Here is a 20214-nt window from a genome sequence, read left to right on the forward strand (position 1 = left end):
ACCACCAATCCAGGTAGTGCCCTCTACAAATTCTGTCCAGTGTCTTGCTCAGTACACCAGATATGAATCTAACAGATATTAAGAGCACTGTATCTGTACCCTAAGACTAAAGTCTCTCTCTACCTCCTACTTTTCTTCTCCTGGTGCACCGATCTTCTGTCGAGGCCATAGATTGTATAAAGTGTGACCAGGTACCTCCTTATCAGCAGACAAAACTGTATATTCCAAAACAGATGGGGAACAGGGAAACCTGAAGCATAACCACTGGAGAACTGGCGGCAGCCTTTTGCACAGACGGAACTGCCCCTCTCAAGTATTTCTGGGAAACCTTTTCCAACCATTGGGAAATGGCACAAAAGCGAAGAGTGAGTCCTCCATCTCGGTCAGGCCTGCCCTTTTCTTACCCAGGAATCACACACCTACAGCTGCTTCAGTGGTACCTTGGCTCCAAGCAAGACTTCCGTTGGTATCTTCTGACGACGAGACTTGACTTCCACCGAGTCTTGAAGTTGGATCTGATGCTTGGGTCCCCTCTGGCTCCGGCGGTGTGATAAATTTCTATTGATGAACAGAACAAAGATCTTTAGACAAGGCATATGAATAAAATTCAAATTCAAAGAAACCAAATGAGGTCTATTCTGTGCTTTCATATTGCTCTAATAAATTTGTGCACTGACAATAGGTAATACATTACATATCTGACTTTTCGCTGTATTACCTGTGGACGGACGTATGCATTTACTGAATTCTAAGAGAATAGAAAAAAATAAAACAAACAGACATATTGTATTACCGCATTTGCACTTGAGAAACAGCAAAAAGGGAAGTTCAAACCGCTCTTCCTATAGCGAGCACACAGCGTCTACTTTGTGAACCTTCACTGTTGTGCAAAACTTCAAACACTTCTAATATTCTTTTTCTTACTCAAAACAACTATATTTTTGCTCATGACCATGCTCACATATTATAGAGGCAGCAGGAAACTAACTTCTACAAATCTTTAATTTCTAAAAATATTTTGCTGAGGATCACACAAGCATCTTTCACCTTTCTCACTATTTAGACCATGTAACATTTTATTTAGGGGAAAACCTGTTCACCAGCTCTAATAGGGATTATCAGCTCAACTATACAGGCTAACTGATAAGAGACTTGTACACCTTTACTTAGTGCTGCACAATAATGATGTTGTTACCTAGGAATGTGAAGGAAAAATCAACAAAAAGGTACCGACCTATTGTTCCCTTCAGAGGTCAAATAAGGAAACACTAGTCTGGGCTGTGCCCTTCAGAGGTCAAATAAGGAAACACTAATCTGGGGCTACCAGTCCTTTCATCCCTTTCATCCCTATCCAATTAAAATAATCCTCTAATAAAGACTATCAGTTTATTTTCACAGACTAGCTAATAAAGAACTAGCAATGTACTTGCAAGACTACAATAATGGTGTTATTACCCAACACTTGTAAAACAAAACTACCCACATCTAATTTCCCTTCTAGATCAAAGCAGGACAGGAGGGAGCAATATACATGTTACCTAGTTTTAATTTATAGGAGAGCTAGCGGGGAGCTAGCTCCAGCGGGGAGCTAGCCTCCTCCCCCATTTTGACAGAAGGAAATCTGAAACATATTTCACTTCAGTCAACACCATCAACCACTGGGTGTAGCACTGAACATAAACAAAATTCTAGGGGAGACATAGCACTTTTAGAGGACTAGAACATCTTTTAGCACATGTACAAATGTCAATGCCATAAAATGATGTGTGTACCTATTAATATCTAATACAATCTAACTAAGGAAAAGGAGTAAGGAAAAGGAAATGGGACTGGGACACAGCTAAAGTCCCCCATAACTAGGCACTATGTGACATTCATTAGGGAAAAGGCGGCAAAAGAAAAATCTATAAAAGAACAAAAATTACTTAGGTGATGGTCAGGCTTGTGACACAACACCATGAGTACTCCGTAGAATTCGTGTATTTTCCTCTATACCCCTTTTAACCAAATAGACATACACTGCTGAAGTGTTGTCTGTGAAATTTAGGGACCAGAACAAATTCCCCACAGAGGAGCTTGTTCTAGTATCAATAATAGAATTGTCAAAACAATACAATACAGAAACATACATAAAATAAAAACAAGCATACCAAGGCTGCAGGTATACTTGCTGTGCTAAGCACAGAAAGCATAGACAAATCACAGTAACACATGCAAATGAGCTGTGACACACAACATGATGCCATGCATTTTATGCACAGTGAGCCTGCGGCCCAAAACCCAGCATGCTGGCCTTCTTAATTTGTCAGGCTTAAGATCGATCAGCTTACCATCCACGCAGAACAGAACAAGCAATGCACAATAAGCCAAAGAAAACATAAAACACACAATATAGGTACATGCGTATAACATAAAATAATACGCAACAATACATATACAAAACACAAAGGCCACAAAAGGAAAACACAATATTAGTTACTCAAAGGACTATATTTTTCTCATGCATGTCATGCATCATGCGGTGTCAGTGCACACTTAATCTGTCCAGCACAAAGCTGCATCAATACTCACCGTAACACACAGATAAAAATATTTCCCATTGCACTGAAATGAAACAAATCAAACCACAAAAAACAACAACACACAAAATATTGGACAAAAAGGCAACCACTTAGTCAAAATACCTTCCACAAATACTTACCTTAAAACCTATGCTTGGAGCTCATTCACACCAGTTCATATATATTATCTATCCTCACCCTATATATACTAACTGTTCACTTTCCGTTCTGAAAACCCTGTCTGCTGTCTTTAGACAAGAACCAGTCATAACCTCTTTAACCGTCATCCAATAATATAAAACATTTAGCAGCATTGAAAATCACATGCCAATCTTGTCATGACATTTAATGCAGCATCAAAAAGGGAAAAATATACACATTTACTGTCACATCTTTAAAGAAAAAGGGCGCCATCTCACCACATTTAATCCGGTGGCCAAAGGTATAGTCTCGCCTCCAGAACATACTAAATACTCCAGTGCACACTAGCAGACATTTGCACAAAACACACACTTTGCATCTCCACTCCGCGGGTGGGGCACTGGGCCCACTGCAATGGTGTCCCATGGACAAACTGCATACAAATACTGTTACCCACATATATACATTACACACATACATACATTACACACATATATACATTCCCACCAGGCCGCTCCTATGAGCAACACAATCAATATTTTTTCCCTACCCTCGCATCATCAGTACTCCCCACTAGGTATGCACTAGCAAAGACACTAATCAGTATGCTAATCAGAGACCCCCCCAACTCAATAATTATTGAAATAGAAAACTTTTATACTATGACATTGTCCAACAGTGAAACAAAAAAAATCAACAACGAAAATGGACACAACAGACAACCAATAAATCTCTCTTTTCTTTTTGCAATTGAACTGCACACAAATCAATCACTTACTGAATACAATCCAAACAATAGAAGTAACACGTGCTTATCTGAAACACTCACTAACATATTTAGTAAATTAATTTTTTCTCAAAACAATCCTTCTTTTCTCAGACTAGGCCATTTTAAAGTGTAATTCTCTATGTCCAAATGGAATAACCTGTTGAAAGTTATTCATAATTTTGTTCCTAATTCTAAATCACATGTGTTCTGAACAACTGCATTATACTTTAGTCTGAACCAGCAGCAGTCTGCTGGAAAGAGCAGAACTCATAATTATGCAGACTCGCTGCAAATTCAATATTCACATGGCTCCAACTGTGTATCGCTGCTGTCTGTGCCAGGAGCTGAGCCTCCTAGCCCCCCCCCCATAATCTTCTGTCTGTACTCTGCGAACCCATTGGAATGGTGCTGATAACACCAAGGTCACACCTGCCCTGCTCTACGTCTGCAAGCATCTATGTTTCCATCCTACATAATCTTCCAGAACTGAATAAAAATGCACACACTGTTATTCTAAACCTTACCAGCCCAGAGTTCTACAACCCCTTTTTTTAAATTTTTATTGTGGACTGAAACACATCCACTCAACAAGTCATGTTTAAAACTAACTAAACAACTTCTGCTCTCCACCCCTTTTGGAGGCACCTTTTTTTCAGTTAAAAAAAATGCATTTCACTCTCACCGTCTTCCAAGAGCTAAGAATTCTGGGCTGCTAGCCAGCCTTCCAGCCTTTCTGGCATTCATCACCAAGGCCAAATCTGCCACGCGCTCCACGCTCGTCGTTCTGGCGCTGACAAAGCCAATAAGCCTTCCTAACTCTTTCTAACATGCAATAATTAACACTATTTTGGCAAATTAATTTCTCTTTCTTTTTTTTCTCTTCTTTCTAACTTTACACTCTTCCTACATTCTATTAATATACATTCTGATTACTGGTAATCAAATCCCTTTTTCTTCATCTTCTACTGTTCACAAATTAAGGGGATGAAAGAAACCAAATTCTTTTCCATAGCGCACAGCCCTGCATGCACTTTTAAACTACATGAAAAACACACTGATAGTCAGGCACAACCATCTCAGGTAGCGCACAAGGACCAGACAATCTAACTCATGCAACAAGACGCACTCACTTCATTCAAACAAACATTTACACAAACAAAAGGCAGCCCACAGACTGCTCTCAAACCAAACCAATTATAAACAAATCAAACATATTACATGAAATGCATACCCCATCCTCTTAATCACTGCTCACATTGGCTCACTGAGCCATTAAAAGCAACTTTAAATGTACACATTTTGTCTTCTTTTAAAACTAAACTTTTGATCTGTCCATATTCTGGGCTATCCACTCATCTGTCTTTGCTGAACCTCTTTCTGCCACAACCTTAGGGAATCAAACATGCTCTGACAGCAGTGCCTAGCAAACAATCTCTCTTGCAAGTAATCCATCTTAACTGCATCAGAAATATTAAACAAAATCAAGAGTCTTCTACAGGAGCGGGTTGGCTCTCAGCCAATCTGACATCAGTTGAACTGAAGCAACACCCAAAACATCGCAACTTACTGCAACACGGAATCTTGCACACTCAATCAAACACCACCAAACTCACTCAATCATATACCGCCAAAGAACCCACACATACCCAGACACAAAAGAACCAAGCAACTATCTCCACACACAACCACACACGCACACGCACACGCACACGCACGTCCTATGCATTGAGTCCCTGCCAAACACGTGTTACCATAATGGGACAAGGCCCGTCGACCAAGTCCTGGGGAACCTGGACCCTACCGCAGACCGAACAGTACACTAACTGTTCTGAGGTTGGAGGACACATCGCCACCCGGGCGGCACAACAGACCGTTGCGCACTTTACCCCGGAAGATCTGGGACTCTTCCATCAAACCACTCCCACTAGGGGTTTGGGTCCTTTCCCAGTATTTAACCCTGGTGAGCCACACTCCAGTCTCAGTACCACCCGGTTGGATGCTCTAAAACAGACATCCACCCAATACCCCCATCACCAATAGTCTGTCAGAGCGCCACTTGCACTCTGAGTTCCCCGGAGCACACTAGCCCCAGGAGCACACCGGCTCCTCCAATCACCAGAGACACACCGGTCTCAGAGACACACCGGTCTCATAGAGCATCCCAGCTCCCTCAATCAACAGTCGGACCACTCACCTTCTGCTCGCAGAACCGACATCCACCGTTCTCCACCGCCGGCTGCTGGGACCAACACGGTCAGCTCCAAAGTTCCGCCTTCTGGACTCCGGCGCAGGATCATGAACCGGGACCTCTCCCGATCAGCAGGGTGGGGCAGCGCTGCGAGAACCAAGCTCGGCATCAAAGTGGGTACCCAGACCCACCGTGCCGACCAGAGGGTCCCCGGCCTTCTGCTACCCACTTACGGGTGAGAAAGATCCTTATCACGGAGTCCCTGTTCGGGCGCCATCTGATAAGCGTGGCTCAAATCCACCTGAGCGACTTACCTCACTCAACTATCATTCTCATATAATAAGCCAGCCAGGCAGTGGAGAAGAATTAGAAATATATTTATTAGGACATAATATTCATCTGCAGATGGGCCCTGTCAGGTCTACACCCCAGGGAGTGCATTGAGAGGACTGACTCATCCTATCATGACAATACATTATAACATAACATGGTAGGGTAAAGACACGCCCAGCCTGGAAAATTACAGAACTAGCGAAATGGTGAACAATGAACTCATATATGAGGCATCTGAACCTGCGAAGGCAACATTTATCTCCCCTCAAGGTCACAGAGCCGAAGCTCTGCTTCTCCAGGGCATGGAAACATTTCTGCAAAACTAACTCCAGGCAAGAAATGCTGAACCAAGGATTTTCTGCTCATAAGGGAGGGGGGAAAACTGTACCATGAGACATTGGAGCTGCAGAGCAAATGTCAGCATCAGAAGTCTGTCTGCCATAGACAAGTCCCTCTCTCCTATGAGAGAAGTTGAAGCTTGCATATTACAAAAATAGCTCAGTGGGTTGCAGCACATGAATTTTAAGCTGTAACTGCATTTTGGTCAGACACACTAGGCTAACATTTCATAACATCATTAGAACATTCTGCAACATAAAAATTACTATCTATCAGGTGAATGAATGTGGGGTCTGTTGTTCCCTCAAGAAATGAGGTCAAACTTAAACCAACCAGGTGAATACTTAGCAAGCAATAACTAGTCTAAGATAAACAGTTTTTAAGTCAATTATAAGACAACCAGAACCATGCTTTGAATCCTAGTCACCAGACACAAGCTCCTAGAGTTGTCCATTGACAGTTGTTTTAATCAACTTCAATAGACCAAAGCATTGCCCATATCGGCCATTTCCGTAGCCAAATACGCATGTTCCCTAGTGGTATTTACTTGGTTTTATGATGACACGTGTCCAGTCAAAGTGATAGGATTATATTTATACGTGACCTAGGCAACCCATGTTTGGACAACTGGCTTTGATGAGGGTAAATGCCTTCAATCCTATTACATAATGTATTCATACTAAAATGAATGTCTAATTCTCAAAGTGGTGCGCATTTCAGTGAAATTTTAGGTGAATGTACTGAACAAATCCATCTGTCTACACGCCACTTCCCTTAGTGTTCTAGTTTGTTGTAAGTATGGAATGTATGTTGGGCAGGGTTGGTCTCTCCTTAAGGAAACGATCATCTCATCTCTATCTCTACTGAAACTTTTCCAAGTCTCCTAAGAACCCCCATCCATTTGGAGAATGATCATTTTGTTTAGCAAAAATGTAGACTTGTACGCGCGTCTCCCTTTTCAGCCCATTTCTAGCATGCTGCCCGCAGAAAGCGTCACTGTTCTATCTTCTTTCATAGGAGCCAGTGCTGAGCGTGGCAGACACTCTGTTGCTGCTCTCCAAGCCAACTGGGTGGCAGGCCCTGGGCGCTCTGCAAAAAGTAAGTCCTGATATGCAAGAGGTGTAAGGCATTGTTTGTGCTCATGTGCTCTTATGCAGTATATAATTTCAGTGGGGATGGGGGCAATATCATGCAATAGTTAGAAGCCATCTTGAATCTTAATTTGAACATATTCAGTCACAGTGGTGGATAGAAGTGCCCTCCACGTGCTATGGCATCATTGTTAAGGCAGTTCTCGATTTCTTATCACTGTCGTGCAGTTTGCCACTCCTAATGGTGTTAATGATTTTGCTGATGTCACATGTAATGTGTGATGTCATCCCTAAACCGAAAGCCCACTGTATTAGGGTCGCACAGTTCCTAAGCTTCATAAAGTATTTTTGCTTTTGTATTTTTAACATTCTCTAAATACGTGTAACTAACATTTTTAAAGTTAAGAAACACTATGAATTTCACCAATAAACGTTTAGTTTGTTCTACTAATCAGGAGTTACCATCAACTCTCATATAGGTTGAATGACACCTATTTTGGTATTACTCGAAGTTCAAAACTCCAGAACTTTTTGGCATTTTGTTCCCTTTTTGGCTGACTTTGATCTGTGCCGTTGACGGATCACGCAGGATGTGTATTTTTCTAACTTGGTGTCGAATCTTTTTGTGTGTTTTTACTGTTTTACTGTTTGAAGTGTTGCACACATACTTTACACATTGCCGCTGAGGTAATCCTGACTGCTCTTTACCAAGCTACCTGAGGGTGAGCAAAGGTTAGCTATGAAGTTCTACTTAAGTCCAAGAGCAATTAGAAGTGTAACATTAAATTACCTTTACTGTTACTAGCTCAATCTTCTATCATTCGGTTTAAAAAAATGTTGACTGAGACAACAGTTAACTTTCAAGCCCCATTTTTCAATCAGCTGTATTATAAAGCTGTCAATGAAGTCACTGTGGTTTTCACCACCAGAAATGTGCTTTGGACTTTGTGGCATTAGAGCCCCCATCAAAAGGACCAAATTATGCAGCAGAAATTGCAAATTGTGTGATAATTATTTGGCAGTATTATTTTCATTCATTTGAGCTAGAAACAACATGTTTGTGAAATTTGCAAATTATGTGGAATACCATTTGGTAAATAGGCTAAATCCATTATTATGCAGTAACACTGCAGCTAGAGAATCACATAAATTCACTGTCCTGCACCACTGTTCACAATTTAATGAGAGGTAAACAAAACCTAATCATTCTAATTCCCATCAGGGTCCCTTGTTAGTTGTACTTTGAAGAAAACTGCTTTTTCAAGTTAATTATTCCAAAATAAACATATATAAAAATATATAAATTAACAATATTACTATCATGGGGTTCTGTGATATTTACAAACCACTTGGCCTTTAGGCTGGTCCTTTATGACATGAGCAAAACCCTTCAATGGCAATGTTGGATTTTATTACATGGTTACCTGTTATTAAGAGCATCTGGACCCCTCCACACCCACACCCACTTTAGGAGGTAAAGTACAGGATGGGTGCCATTAGGATGTGTGTGTGTATGTGTAGCATGTAACCTTCAAAACATTCTTTATTGCTCCTTTGACTTAGATCACGCTGGTCTCCAAATAAGAACTCATAAAAACTTCTGCAAGAGACAAGCATGATGAAGCTGTGAAGTGTTGGAAAACATGCAACAAAAACCACAAAACAAAATGCTGAAGGGAAGAAAGCAGGGAGGGATAGGGAGATGAATAGAGAGAAGGATGGGTGGAGAGGTAGTTAGTGAGAGGGATGGATGGAGAGAAGGATGAGTGCACGGAGAGCAAGATGGCGAGGTGGGTGGTTTCAAAGATGGATGGTGGAATGGATAGATGGATGGATCCATTGATCAATCAAAGGAGAAAAGTAAGAATAGATTGAAAGAAGAATGGATGCGAGAAGGGTGGTAATGTGAAAGGAAGACTGGGTAGAGAAAGAAATGGGTGGGTGGATGGATGGATAACCTGGAAGGAAGGATAGCCAAATGTTGTCATGGATTTGGCACTGTGGAGCCCCTGCCCCAGAGTGAGGGGGAGTTATGCCTGAACCTCAGTGGAAACTCGGGCAGTGGATCATGAGGTGCTTAGCACCATAGAGGTGGGTGGCAAACCAAATCCCATCTTGGTTTCAGGACTCATGTCGTTGTGGCCGCCTCACCTCGATTACCTCACTCTGACTGCCATTTGAATCTCTAAAAACAGGAAAGTACCCGGGAAGCAGGGAGATAAAATATAGACACACAAAGGGCTGGAGGATGGGGAGGAATGGGAAGCCAAGCAGTCGAGAAATACACAATGGGGAAGTCACTCTTTTGGGAAGGTCAGCTTCCTCTATCATGGCTTTCCCCAACAATCTCTAAAACATAATAATCAAAGCTGCAAGGTTTCCGTTCAGCTGGAATCCACTTAATCCTCGCAAAGAAATTCGCAAAGTGTCCCATTTAAATTACATTTCAATCCTTTGCATCACCCTGAATACTCTTCAAGACAAAGGCCCTTCGTATCTCTACTCCCACGACCATGAACCTTACCCCACCCATACCAGAGCTTTAACCACTCTAGGGTTTTGCTGGCAAAGACAAGACATCCAATGCTTTTCATCTCGGCCCCTTCTCTGCGAAACTGTCAACCAATGGCTCTGCAAGACGAACATAATCGCTTCAGATTCAGGAAAACCGAACTAGCTCTTCAGCTAATGCGTTCGGATTTCATATTCTTTTTCCTTTGCCATGCAACGGATGTACGGCATTACGACGCGTACTTTTACAACGCGTGCCGTTACAACGCGTTTTTTTCAACGCAAGTCGTTACCACGACTTGCGTTGGAGGGAGTGCGGACTTAGGAATTTTTTAATTTACTATTCCAACACCAGCCTACGTACAGTAGGGAAGGTGTTGGATAGTAAATTAAAAAATTCCTTGTCCTGCAGCGTACTAAAGACCGCGTTGTAACGGCACGGCGGTGTAACAGCCGCGTCGTAAAGGCTGTTCACCCCATGCAACCCGTCATTTTCTACCGAGTGCTTTGTAGCCATAGCATTCTAACTGCATGATCACATTACAAATGACTAATAATTAAATAAAACACAAATGGCATAGCATGTTAACATAAATACACTACTTTTCTTCACATGACTATAATAAAAAGGGAATGTGTGTGAACCTGGCAATACAACTTCGAGATCCATTACATTCTATCTTATATCCAGTGGGTCTGACACTCCCCCACGTAAATGCATCCTTGACGTTGTAGTTGGGTTTGGGGGCCCAGGGTCGGGTCTGCTATGTCTGTGTCGGAATTTCTGCCAATAATAAAAGACAAAACAGTGACCTTTGATGTAAAAGAGAAGAGGGAGGGAGGGGTGGAGAGAGAGGCTGAGAGAGATACACCTGCTGGCCGAAAATGTGGAATCAGATAACTTGGACTCAATACAGGCTTCCCTGCTTTTTCACACTGTGTGATCCTAGATAAACATTTTATTTCACACAGTCTCCTTTATCTTTATTATCACATATGAGAGCTTTTTTTTAAACTTGAGTTCGGTTGGGTGCTATACAAGCACCTCCTATGTTTCATTTAGTAGACTATAATGTTGCTCCACCAATGATAAAAGTCTATTCTACATTTTGGGTTTACATGACTACTGACTTGCCTCTAGGTTCACTGATGGGATTGCCAATGGGGGTGAACTGTTAATGTTTCACTTTGATATGCCCAGCGTATCTGCGTGTACTTTCTACACCTCTTGCCTGTACACCACAACACTGATTGAGCATGTCTAGGACAGACATCGGCAGCAACCTTACACAACGAGACGGGCACCATCGTTGGCTCACTAAGTGTAAGAGGCCCTTATGACCCAATGAGTTAATGGCTCCCTCCCCCGTCTTCCTATGGTCCTAACCCATTCTATTACTGTTCCCCTCTACTTACTCTCTCCCTCTCTTGCTCTTGGTCTCCATGGGCCGGTGGATGTAGGTGGTATATTCTGTATTGTCTTCTGCTTTTGTTTTACACATTAATAAAACAGATTTAAACTTAAAAACTATCACTTTTAATAAATGTCTTTCTATGCAGTAATATAATCTGATGTACTAAGGCGAAACACTTCCACATGTTAAAGAAACACTTTTTACATTTTTAAGAGACTATCACATTTTTACATTATGTTTGTTGCACAATATACTTGCCAAACGTTTTCCTGGCTTGGTTCACACTCGGTCTTTTGGAGCCAAGCCAGACTCATGACTCGGTTAGCCATATTAATTTGTATGCGTGCCCTCTCATTGTGCCTCTCTAGACAAAGGCCTATCTAATGCAAACCACTACTGATCATACTCCTCATGGAAACAGTCCATCCCGAACTTTGGTAATCCTACCCCTCCACCCTGCAGTCCACTGCTTTTGTAGTTCGGAAATTTGAGATTCACACCTCCCGAATCCCACTGACCAATCTACGCCCCTGCTTATATCATAGCAATAACACATAGAATTCTGTCTTGGACTAGCACAGCGGCACGCATGCTCATTTGAGTTTTGAAGATAAAAATATCCTCAGGACTGATTCCAGAGATACGCACATAAAAGTCATCCTGGTTCTGTCTTCTGAAACTACGGGATGTGTTCTTGGCTTCCCTTGCTGAGAAAGTAGTGTTAGATTTAGAGAGGGGTCATTGGTGAATGATTCAATATCAGATTGATTCATTCTTACTTGTAAATGATAAGTTAGTGCAGGAGGTAGAAATATAATATATTTAGTACATGCTTCTCCTTTACACGTTTTCTCTTTTTGCACTGCCAAACATGTCTGCCATTCAGTTTAACGGCGTTGACTGTAAGCTAATATTAGACAAAATATAAAATAGTCAAACATCAAATTAAAGTAAAAATAATGCATTGGCGGTAGTTATAATTGATACATATATTGCCAGCTACATAAATAGTACTTTTTTGTGTAGCAGATTTAAAACTGCAGTATGCCATTCAGGAATTGCTCAATTAAAAAACCAATTCAGTTACATATCTTGAGCAGGCAATTCGCATTGGCAAAGTTAATAGTTCTAATGAAGGCTGTAGACCTTTTGACTTTGGCAGTGCTAGCTTCCTTTGGTTGGGATGGTCACCTATGCACAAGCATGCACGCAGATAAATAGTTGCCCATCTTTGAATGTGTTTTATAAAACTATATATAAGACCATTCTAATATGGCCACCCATGTGTGCACAAGGCCATCTTTAAAAGCTTTTTGTAATAATGTTTTCTCAAAATCATTAAAAGATGGGTGACTGTATTGCTTCGCCCTCCCAAATTATAGAAAATGCCGCACTCCCACACAGAGGCCCACACACAGCAAAGCAATAATCCACTCGCATAAAATGAGGCACAGCAAAAGACAGTTTTCAGAATAGAGCAAGGGGTTTTATTAGTTCAACACTCTCTAACAGAAAGTTTTTCCCAGACGTTAAATGAAAATAATATGCAAATGTATTGTCACCCATTGCAAGAAATAAACACTGTTAAATGCAAATAATCAGACAGATATATACACTAAAAACGTCAGATGATTATAACCACTGGAGACTTGAATGTGCAAACAGACACACTCACACATCACCATGCCAATAATCAAAAGAAATACATAACTAATCGCTCTCTCTCTGCATTCTTGCCAACTCGGCTGGAACATCCCTTGACAGCCAGGCAGAAACCTTGATCGGGACCCTCAAAAGTTCCCTGTGGCAACATGTCTGCTCCACAGCGAGCTGCTGTCTGAGTGCCAAGATTTCCCTCCTTTAAAATGTTTTACTCAACCTGAGGTGAAGTTTCTAAAATCATTGCCCCCTTTCTTCTGCTACGAAAACCGAGCTGACTGTAATGGTCTGTGTCAGGGTCAAAACAGAAGCTGGTCAGGCCACTGTATTTTGACTCTGAGACACAGCTGTACATTCCACACATTTTCTAGCAATAACAATCTCTGCCCTGAAAGTTACCAAATGCGCATCCCACACATTATCTTAGTGAACTTACGAAAGTCTCCAAAAGTACAGAAAATAACCTTGAACGTGGATAGCTTAAACATATACAGAGTGATCTGGGGGCATGCTTGTGTGCGCAAGGCTCAAGTTAGACAGAGTCAGAATTCAGGATGGCATGAGGGCATGTCAAAGCCAATAGTAAGAACTTCATAATACTTCCCAGTGTACTACACAATGCACATTTGTGCACCACTGCTTACAGGCACATTACACACCTCATCTCTAAATGTACAACATAATGCACATTTGAGCACCACTGCATATAACACTACACTCTGAGACAGGGAAGTACATTCCACACCTTCTCTAATGCTTTCAAATGCACATCACATACATGCTGTTCCTGGCACAGCTGAAAAAAGCAAACACTCCCACAATTTGAAGCCACAAGGAGACACAAAATGAAATCTTCAAGGAAAAATGCACTTGCAGGAAAAATGATGTTGCACATTCAAGCTAGAGTAAAGTAAACCACCAAAAGTCAATTAAAATAATGGTAGTCAAAGCTCATCACATGATCCCAATACATGGGAGTGCCACTGGCACTACAGTGAACATGCGTTCACATCCATGCACATGCAGAGGTAGCCATCTTGGATTTATTTGTAATACTTTATTATGAAAAGCATTCAAAGGTGGGCACCAGTGTGTCCCGGTGTGTGTGCATGCATGGGTGGCCATATTTTAAACGTTTTTTTATAATTTGTAAAAAAAACTTAAAAGATGCTCATCTTTTTTCTCTCTCTACCATTCCTAATATTCTCTCTTGCTCCCTCCATCTCAGTCTCTCTTCCCCTTCTCCCCTAGCTTTCTTTTGTGCCTTTCTCTATTGCTCTGCCACTTTTTCACCATCATTATCCTTCCTCTGTCTCTCCTTTTCTATTTTCTATTTATTAGCAACACATGTTCCCCATATGCTGTTTTTGGCACTAATGCCACATTTTCTTCTGAAGCAATTTCGCACTTCTTGCATCACTGGAGCTGATATCTCTGCACTCCAAAAGTGGCTATTGCACTCACTGGAAAAATAAAAAATCTGCAAATGCCATGTACCATCAAAGCTATTTTGTGCTCATGGGATACATTGTGGGGTTACGGAAGGGGAGGAAGAGATGAGGGACAGGCCCTCTTCCCTGTAGGGAGAAGGGAATGCAGAGCTCTCCTCAGATGTAATAGTTCACAGTCACATTTACAGTCTGAATGGTGAGCTCATAATGTCCTGTTCAGCTTCTCCATGCTGCCTCCCCAGTTCCCCACATTGATTTCTAGGAAAAAAGACTGGTATTTAAACTAATTATTACAATAACATTTATTGATATGGGATGCTGCTGATTCCTGCCGTCCAGGAACACTCTGTGACTTTTGGCTGCATTGACTGTGTGTACCATAACTGCATTCAATGTCTACTGTGTATTTATGTCTCTCAAGAGTTGGAGTGGCCGGTGTGTTTGTTGTTATATATATGTTATCAGGGAAGTTTGTGGAAACCAGTTGTAACCATTCAAGGCAATGCCTCCCCATACACCATAGAAGATGTGTGCTTGCTTATCGACTGATTGGCTGTGTCTTATCTGTTATAGCATGACACTATTACTGATAACAAGAACCTTTTGTATCTCAGTCTAAGGCTGAAACAATCATCTGCATCCTGGAGTGCATCAGTAAACTGACCGACCTGACTGCTGAAGTGGAAGATGCCATTTTGTTGCGGTTAATCAGAGCCTGTACTCAGGTGAGTGTGATGCACATGGAGGGAGGTACGTAAGGGAAAGCGCTAGAAAACAGAAGGTTTGCACCAATGCATGAATCCAACAGTGTTGGGTGGTTGGGCGCTGGCAAGTTGGATCTGAAGGGCAATTGAGAACTAAAGATGTAACTTGATAGAGTTCTAGATATGGGTGGTCTATGTGGGCATGTTGGGATGAGATGTTGATGATTGGATTTTTTTAAATTTGATATTCATAAATAACTTATACACAATACAATAAAACCACTGACAGTAGTAGACATGAAATAAACAGGGCAACATGCATATCGCTCCTAGTCATAGGGTGGACACCATCCTAAGGGGCTCAGGTCGCACTTCGTATCTCAGGGGATGTGGGAACAATGTGGCTTTCTTCTCCTTAGATCTTAGCAGGTGAATTTACCAATATGTTTTAGCACTGTAACCAACAAAATACCATCCCCAGTCCCATATGTGTTTTTATATGCAATCTTTTACATATATTAAAACATGCAGCCTTAGTGACTGTGTGATGTGCCCCAATAATTGGATGTTTGTAGGTGAATTTGCTTTCACGCCTAAAAGAACAAGTATAAGGATGCACCGTGGAAGGATGGGTCCTGGCATGACAAGAGCTATGCATAAGGAATAGGAGAGGTTGGACCATTGGGCAAGGAGGCCACCTCTAGAAATGTACTTATCTATGTTCCATTTTCATAAGCATCAACGATGACCTGGTGGGTTAGAGAGCTATACATAATGTACTTATATTATGTTGGCATCATGTTACTGTTACAGGGGTTCACAGTGACTAAGAGGATTCTTTCGTGATAACATCTTATAAATCACTTTTTCTCTGCATATTTGAATTTTGTTTGACCACTTTGTGGCAATAATGGGAATGCAACCGGTTCCATGCTTTTGGGGATAGAATGACTCAATGCACTTGTTTATTTATAAGAAAACATTTCAGTCTAGTGATGTCTTGATTCTTCAGTTTCTTAAACAATCTTGAGACTTAAGACCAGATCTTTTGTACTCTAGGCTTCTACTTTAAAGTTTATTTGAGGCTCCAAGTACTGTCAGTTGTATAGATCTTAACACCAGGGTGATGTGATTGATGTGGTGTGAGAAGCTGGCTTAGTATATGGTGCTCACGTATGTAAGTGTAGCACCCTGCACTCATCCAGACAACCCTTATGGTGATTTTAGTTGTCTTAGACAACCTTAGAAAACTCTCTGAGTGGTTGCTGTAGAGAGCAGCCTTCAGGCTTAGTCCAGAAGGAGTGTAAAGCAGCTTGTTTTACCAGTACTTAATCTTATGGTGTAGGTTAAGTTATAAAAAATATGTATTTATTATTAACACTCACTAACACAATGTAGTATCTCCTACCCGGAGATACAACACAATACACACAATATTTTGTCAATAGCATTTGTAAATAGCACAGAAACACAGTGGTCCCCAGGGGGAGACCAAACCATATACTAAAATAGTGGAATGCAAACCATATATACTAAAATAGTGGAATGTGAACCACGACCTAAGTAAAAAATTGAGAAAATGGACCCAGTAGACTTAGGAGAGCCGGGGACCCATGGAACCACCCAAGGTGAGCATCTAGGAACCGCACAGAGGTTGTGTGGAGAGTGGGAACACGACTACGTGCTCAATGTTAGTCAATAGGTAAGTCGCGGTTGCAATTTTAAAGAAGAAGGACCCTTCCCTGTGGACCCCAGAGAAACTCTGTGGAAGATGGTAGGTTGGATAGTCACCCCACCCATGGATACCCCAGGAACCAGGATACCTACACCAGAGAAGCCGAGTGCATAGATGTGAAGTGACGTTGGAAACTTTGAAAAAGATTCCGCTGGCGAAGTAGGCGAAAGAGTCTGGTGGAACCCTAAGGTGGGTTTAAGGTCACCGGTAACTGCAAGCAGAGGGGCCAGATTCTATGCAACTCAGGAATGACCGGGAGGCACGGAAGATGAATTCACACCGATGATGGAGATGCAGGAGAGTTGACGGTGCCCTTGAAGTTGCATCTGTGCGGACCAGGCGATGCAGTGGAAGACCAGGAGCCATTCACAAGCTGGATGTCAAGAGTCAAGGGGTCAGTGTTCTGCAAGGGCACCAACAAGCCTTGGCAGCGGCAACCAATGTAGTTGTAGAAAAAGGGGCAGTGTCGGGACCACCAAGGTCCAAGTGACTCACCACGAGCAGGTAAGTTAGAGTAGGCCAGAGCAAGTAGGGAGCCCACTGGAGCCAAAGAAAACCCCAAGAGGACCCATGGGCTGAAGGCAAAGGAGGCGCAAGAGGACTTCAAGCAACTCACCAAAGGATGAAGTCCTACAGTGAAACGGATGAGGTGCAGGCAAAGATCTTGGCTGAAGGAGATGCTTGAGCCTGGAGCTTCTTGGAGCCCGAAGATCTCTGAAGGAGAGAGTCAAAAAGTCTTGGCAACAAGTCGATGCTCTACACAGGAGTTCTGTTCCAGCCGTTCCAACGAGGGATACTGGCCTAAAACTTGGTGAGAAGACAGTGCAGGCTTTGAGGGAGTTGAAGAACCACCACCTGTGTTGTTGAGCATTGCGGAGTCCGGGGGAGACCAGGATCAGCAGACTGGTCAGCAGTGTTGTGGTGCCTGCAGATGCTGGGGAGGGACTCCTTCACTCCAAGGGAGATTCCTTCGGGTGTCTTGGATGTCCACAGGTACTGTGAAGAACCTGTATAGAGCACAGGCACAGACGTTGCAGCAGACTTGCAGGACAACAAGACCAGGAGCAGCAGGAGTCTTCCCAGTTGCAGTCTCAGTTCCGAAAGCGAATTTCGGAGTTCTCAGACTGTCGAAGTAGAAGTGGTATTGGTCTGAATTTTGGCCCACGACGAATCCAGGGACCCACCCACAGGTAAGCCCTTAAGCACCCTAAGCAAAGGGTTGGGACAACTCAAGGGTCCCTCCCAGAGGAGGGGTTGGACAGTGGGGAGGATACTCCCATGTCCTTTGTCCAGTTTCAAGCCAGAGCGGGAGCCAATGGCTCCCTTAATTGGTTTTAACTGCAGTATTCAAGGAGTGCACCAAATGTGCCCTTCAAAGCAGTCTAGAGACGCTGGCAAGTGCCCACACCCTGTCCCAATACACTAAGTCCTGACACCTCGCAGTGACAGGAAACCTATTGTCCTGCCTTCCCCTGCTCGAGCTTGGCTCAGCAGCATATAGGGCAGAATCGTGTCTGTGGTCAGTAGCAGCCATAGTTTGCGGTCCGGGTCTAGAAGACTGGTACTGGGAGCACTGAGGGCTTCCCGGAGGAGCTTTACAGTGCATGAAATCATATCCCTACACCTAAAAGTATGATCCAACATGTTTGATACCAAACACAACAGTGTTCGTTACAGCCAGTTTAGAGATAGCCATGGCGTAATGACGCATAGCCACTCTATGAATCTTAATGACTGATGCACTTACAACCTGGGAGCATGGATTCCAAGGTATGTAGGGGTGTCCTGCTCATGCAGAGGCACCCTCACACTTAGAACTGAGCACCCTGCCTCAGGATTGAAATGCCTGCCTTAGGGGTAAATAATGGTCTCTCTCACTCATTCAGTGAGGGACTCTGCTCAGAATTTCAGGAGCTGGATGGAGGCTGTCTCTCTGTGGATGGTGCAGAATATCCTGAAATTAAACTGGGAGAAAACAGAGGTTTTGATCTTTGAGGGCAATCAGGAGTTTCTGGTCAAGGGATTGGTGGCCGCCCTCACCTGGGGAATGCCCCCACCCTCGCCAGTATGCTAAGAACTTAGGGGTGCTAATGGACACTGCCCTCTCCTTTGACCGTCAGGTCAATAGGACAGTTTCCACCTGCTGTGGCATCATTAGGGTTCTTAGAAAGATCCCCCATTATCTAGACTGGACTATTGTAATGCCCTTTATTTGGGCATTAACAAGAGCCTTACCCATCGTCTCCAAATGGTCCAGAATGCTGCGGCAAAGATGGTTCTGAATCTCCCTAGACTTGCTTCAGCCTCGGCAGCTCGGGAGAACCTACACTGGCTTCCCATACACTCCAGGATCACTTTTAAAATTCTTTGTCTATCTCATGGAGCTTTTTATGATACTGGCCCAGAGGGTATTAAGTCACTTGTACATCTTTATTCCCCTAGTAGATGCCTTCGTTCCTCTAATAAAAACTTCCTTGAGGTCCCCAGGTTTGTAAGAGCAAAATGGGGAGGCAGAGCGTTTTCCTCTGTAGCACCCAGATTGTGGTACTCTCTCCCCCCTGAGCTTTTAGGGCAACCTTCGCTCGCTCTGTTCCGTAAGGCCTTAAAAACTTGGCTTTTTTCTGAAGCGTACTTGTAAAGCCGACTCTGTCTTACTGTGTGTTGGATGACCTGCTTTGGCGCCTTGATGCCCTTGGGATAAGTTGCGCGAAATAAGACTTTGTTCATTCATTCAGGGGTGACTTATAGGTTTCAAGGGCAGTGACCTCAGATATAAGGAATCTTATATCTGTCGTAAGTGGTGCTTTCACCAGCTTACACAGCTTACACAGGCCTGTAGTCACAATTTGAGTAGGCTCCCTTGGGTGGTATAATATATGCTTCAACCCATGGGAGACCCCTGGTGTACCTATGCCTTATGTAGCTTAGTACCATATACTAGGGTCTTACAAGGGTAAACCAGTCACCAATCTTGAGTGTGCCTAAGTACTCACCATGTCCAATTTAGGGAAGAAGCACAGAGACTGGGGTCCTGGTTAGCAGGATCCCAGTCAGACTAGTCAGCAAACCATAATGAAACCAGCATAAAGTAGGGGTGACCATGAAAGCAAATCCTACTTCCTACATTACCCCGACTGATAGTATGGAGACAGGGCTGGGAAGCAAAGGGCCTGTGTGCACTCCAAAGACCCACCTTTGAAGTCATCCCCACTTCAAGGCACAACTGGGTATAAGTACTGGGCCTCTGACCCTACCAAGACAGTACAGTACTGGACCTGTGAAGAACTCTTCCAGGAGCAAAGACTGATGTGATCCAA

At 42.8% G+C, this 20214-nt stretch overlaps 1 protein-coding gene across 1 annotated transcript in view; it reads left to right on the forward strand.

Annotated features, from left to right (window-relative positions):
- Window positions 1-20214, forward strand: part of LOC144771991 (protein tyrosine phosphatase domain-containing protein 1-like) — a 168405-nt gene that overhangs the window by 98883 nt on the left and 49308 nt on the right. The window contains exons 10-11 of the mRNA XM_078656217.1: window positions 7349-7429; window positions 15073-15183. Coding sequence (XP_078512343.1) covers window positions 7349-7429; window positions 15073-15183 — 192 coding nt within the window. The remainder of the gene's footprint in view (window positions 1-7348; window positions 7430-15072; window positions 15184-20214) is intronic.

Source organism: Lissotriton helveticus, chromosome 1_1, assembly GCF_964261635.1.
Source record: "Lissotriton helveticus chromosome 1_1, aLisHel1.1, whole genome shotgun sequence".
Taxonomy (NCBI): Eukaryota; Metazoa; Chordata; class Amphibia; order Caudata; family Salamandridae; genus Lissotriton; species Lissotriton helveticus.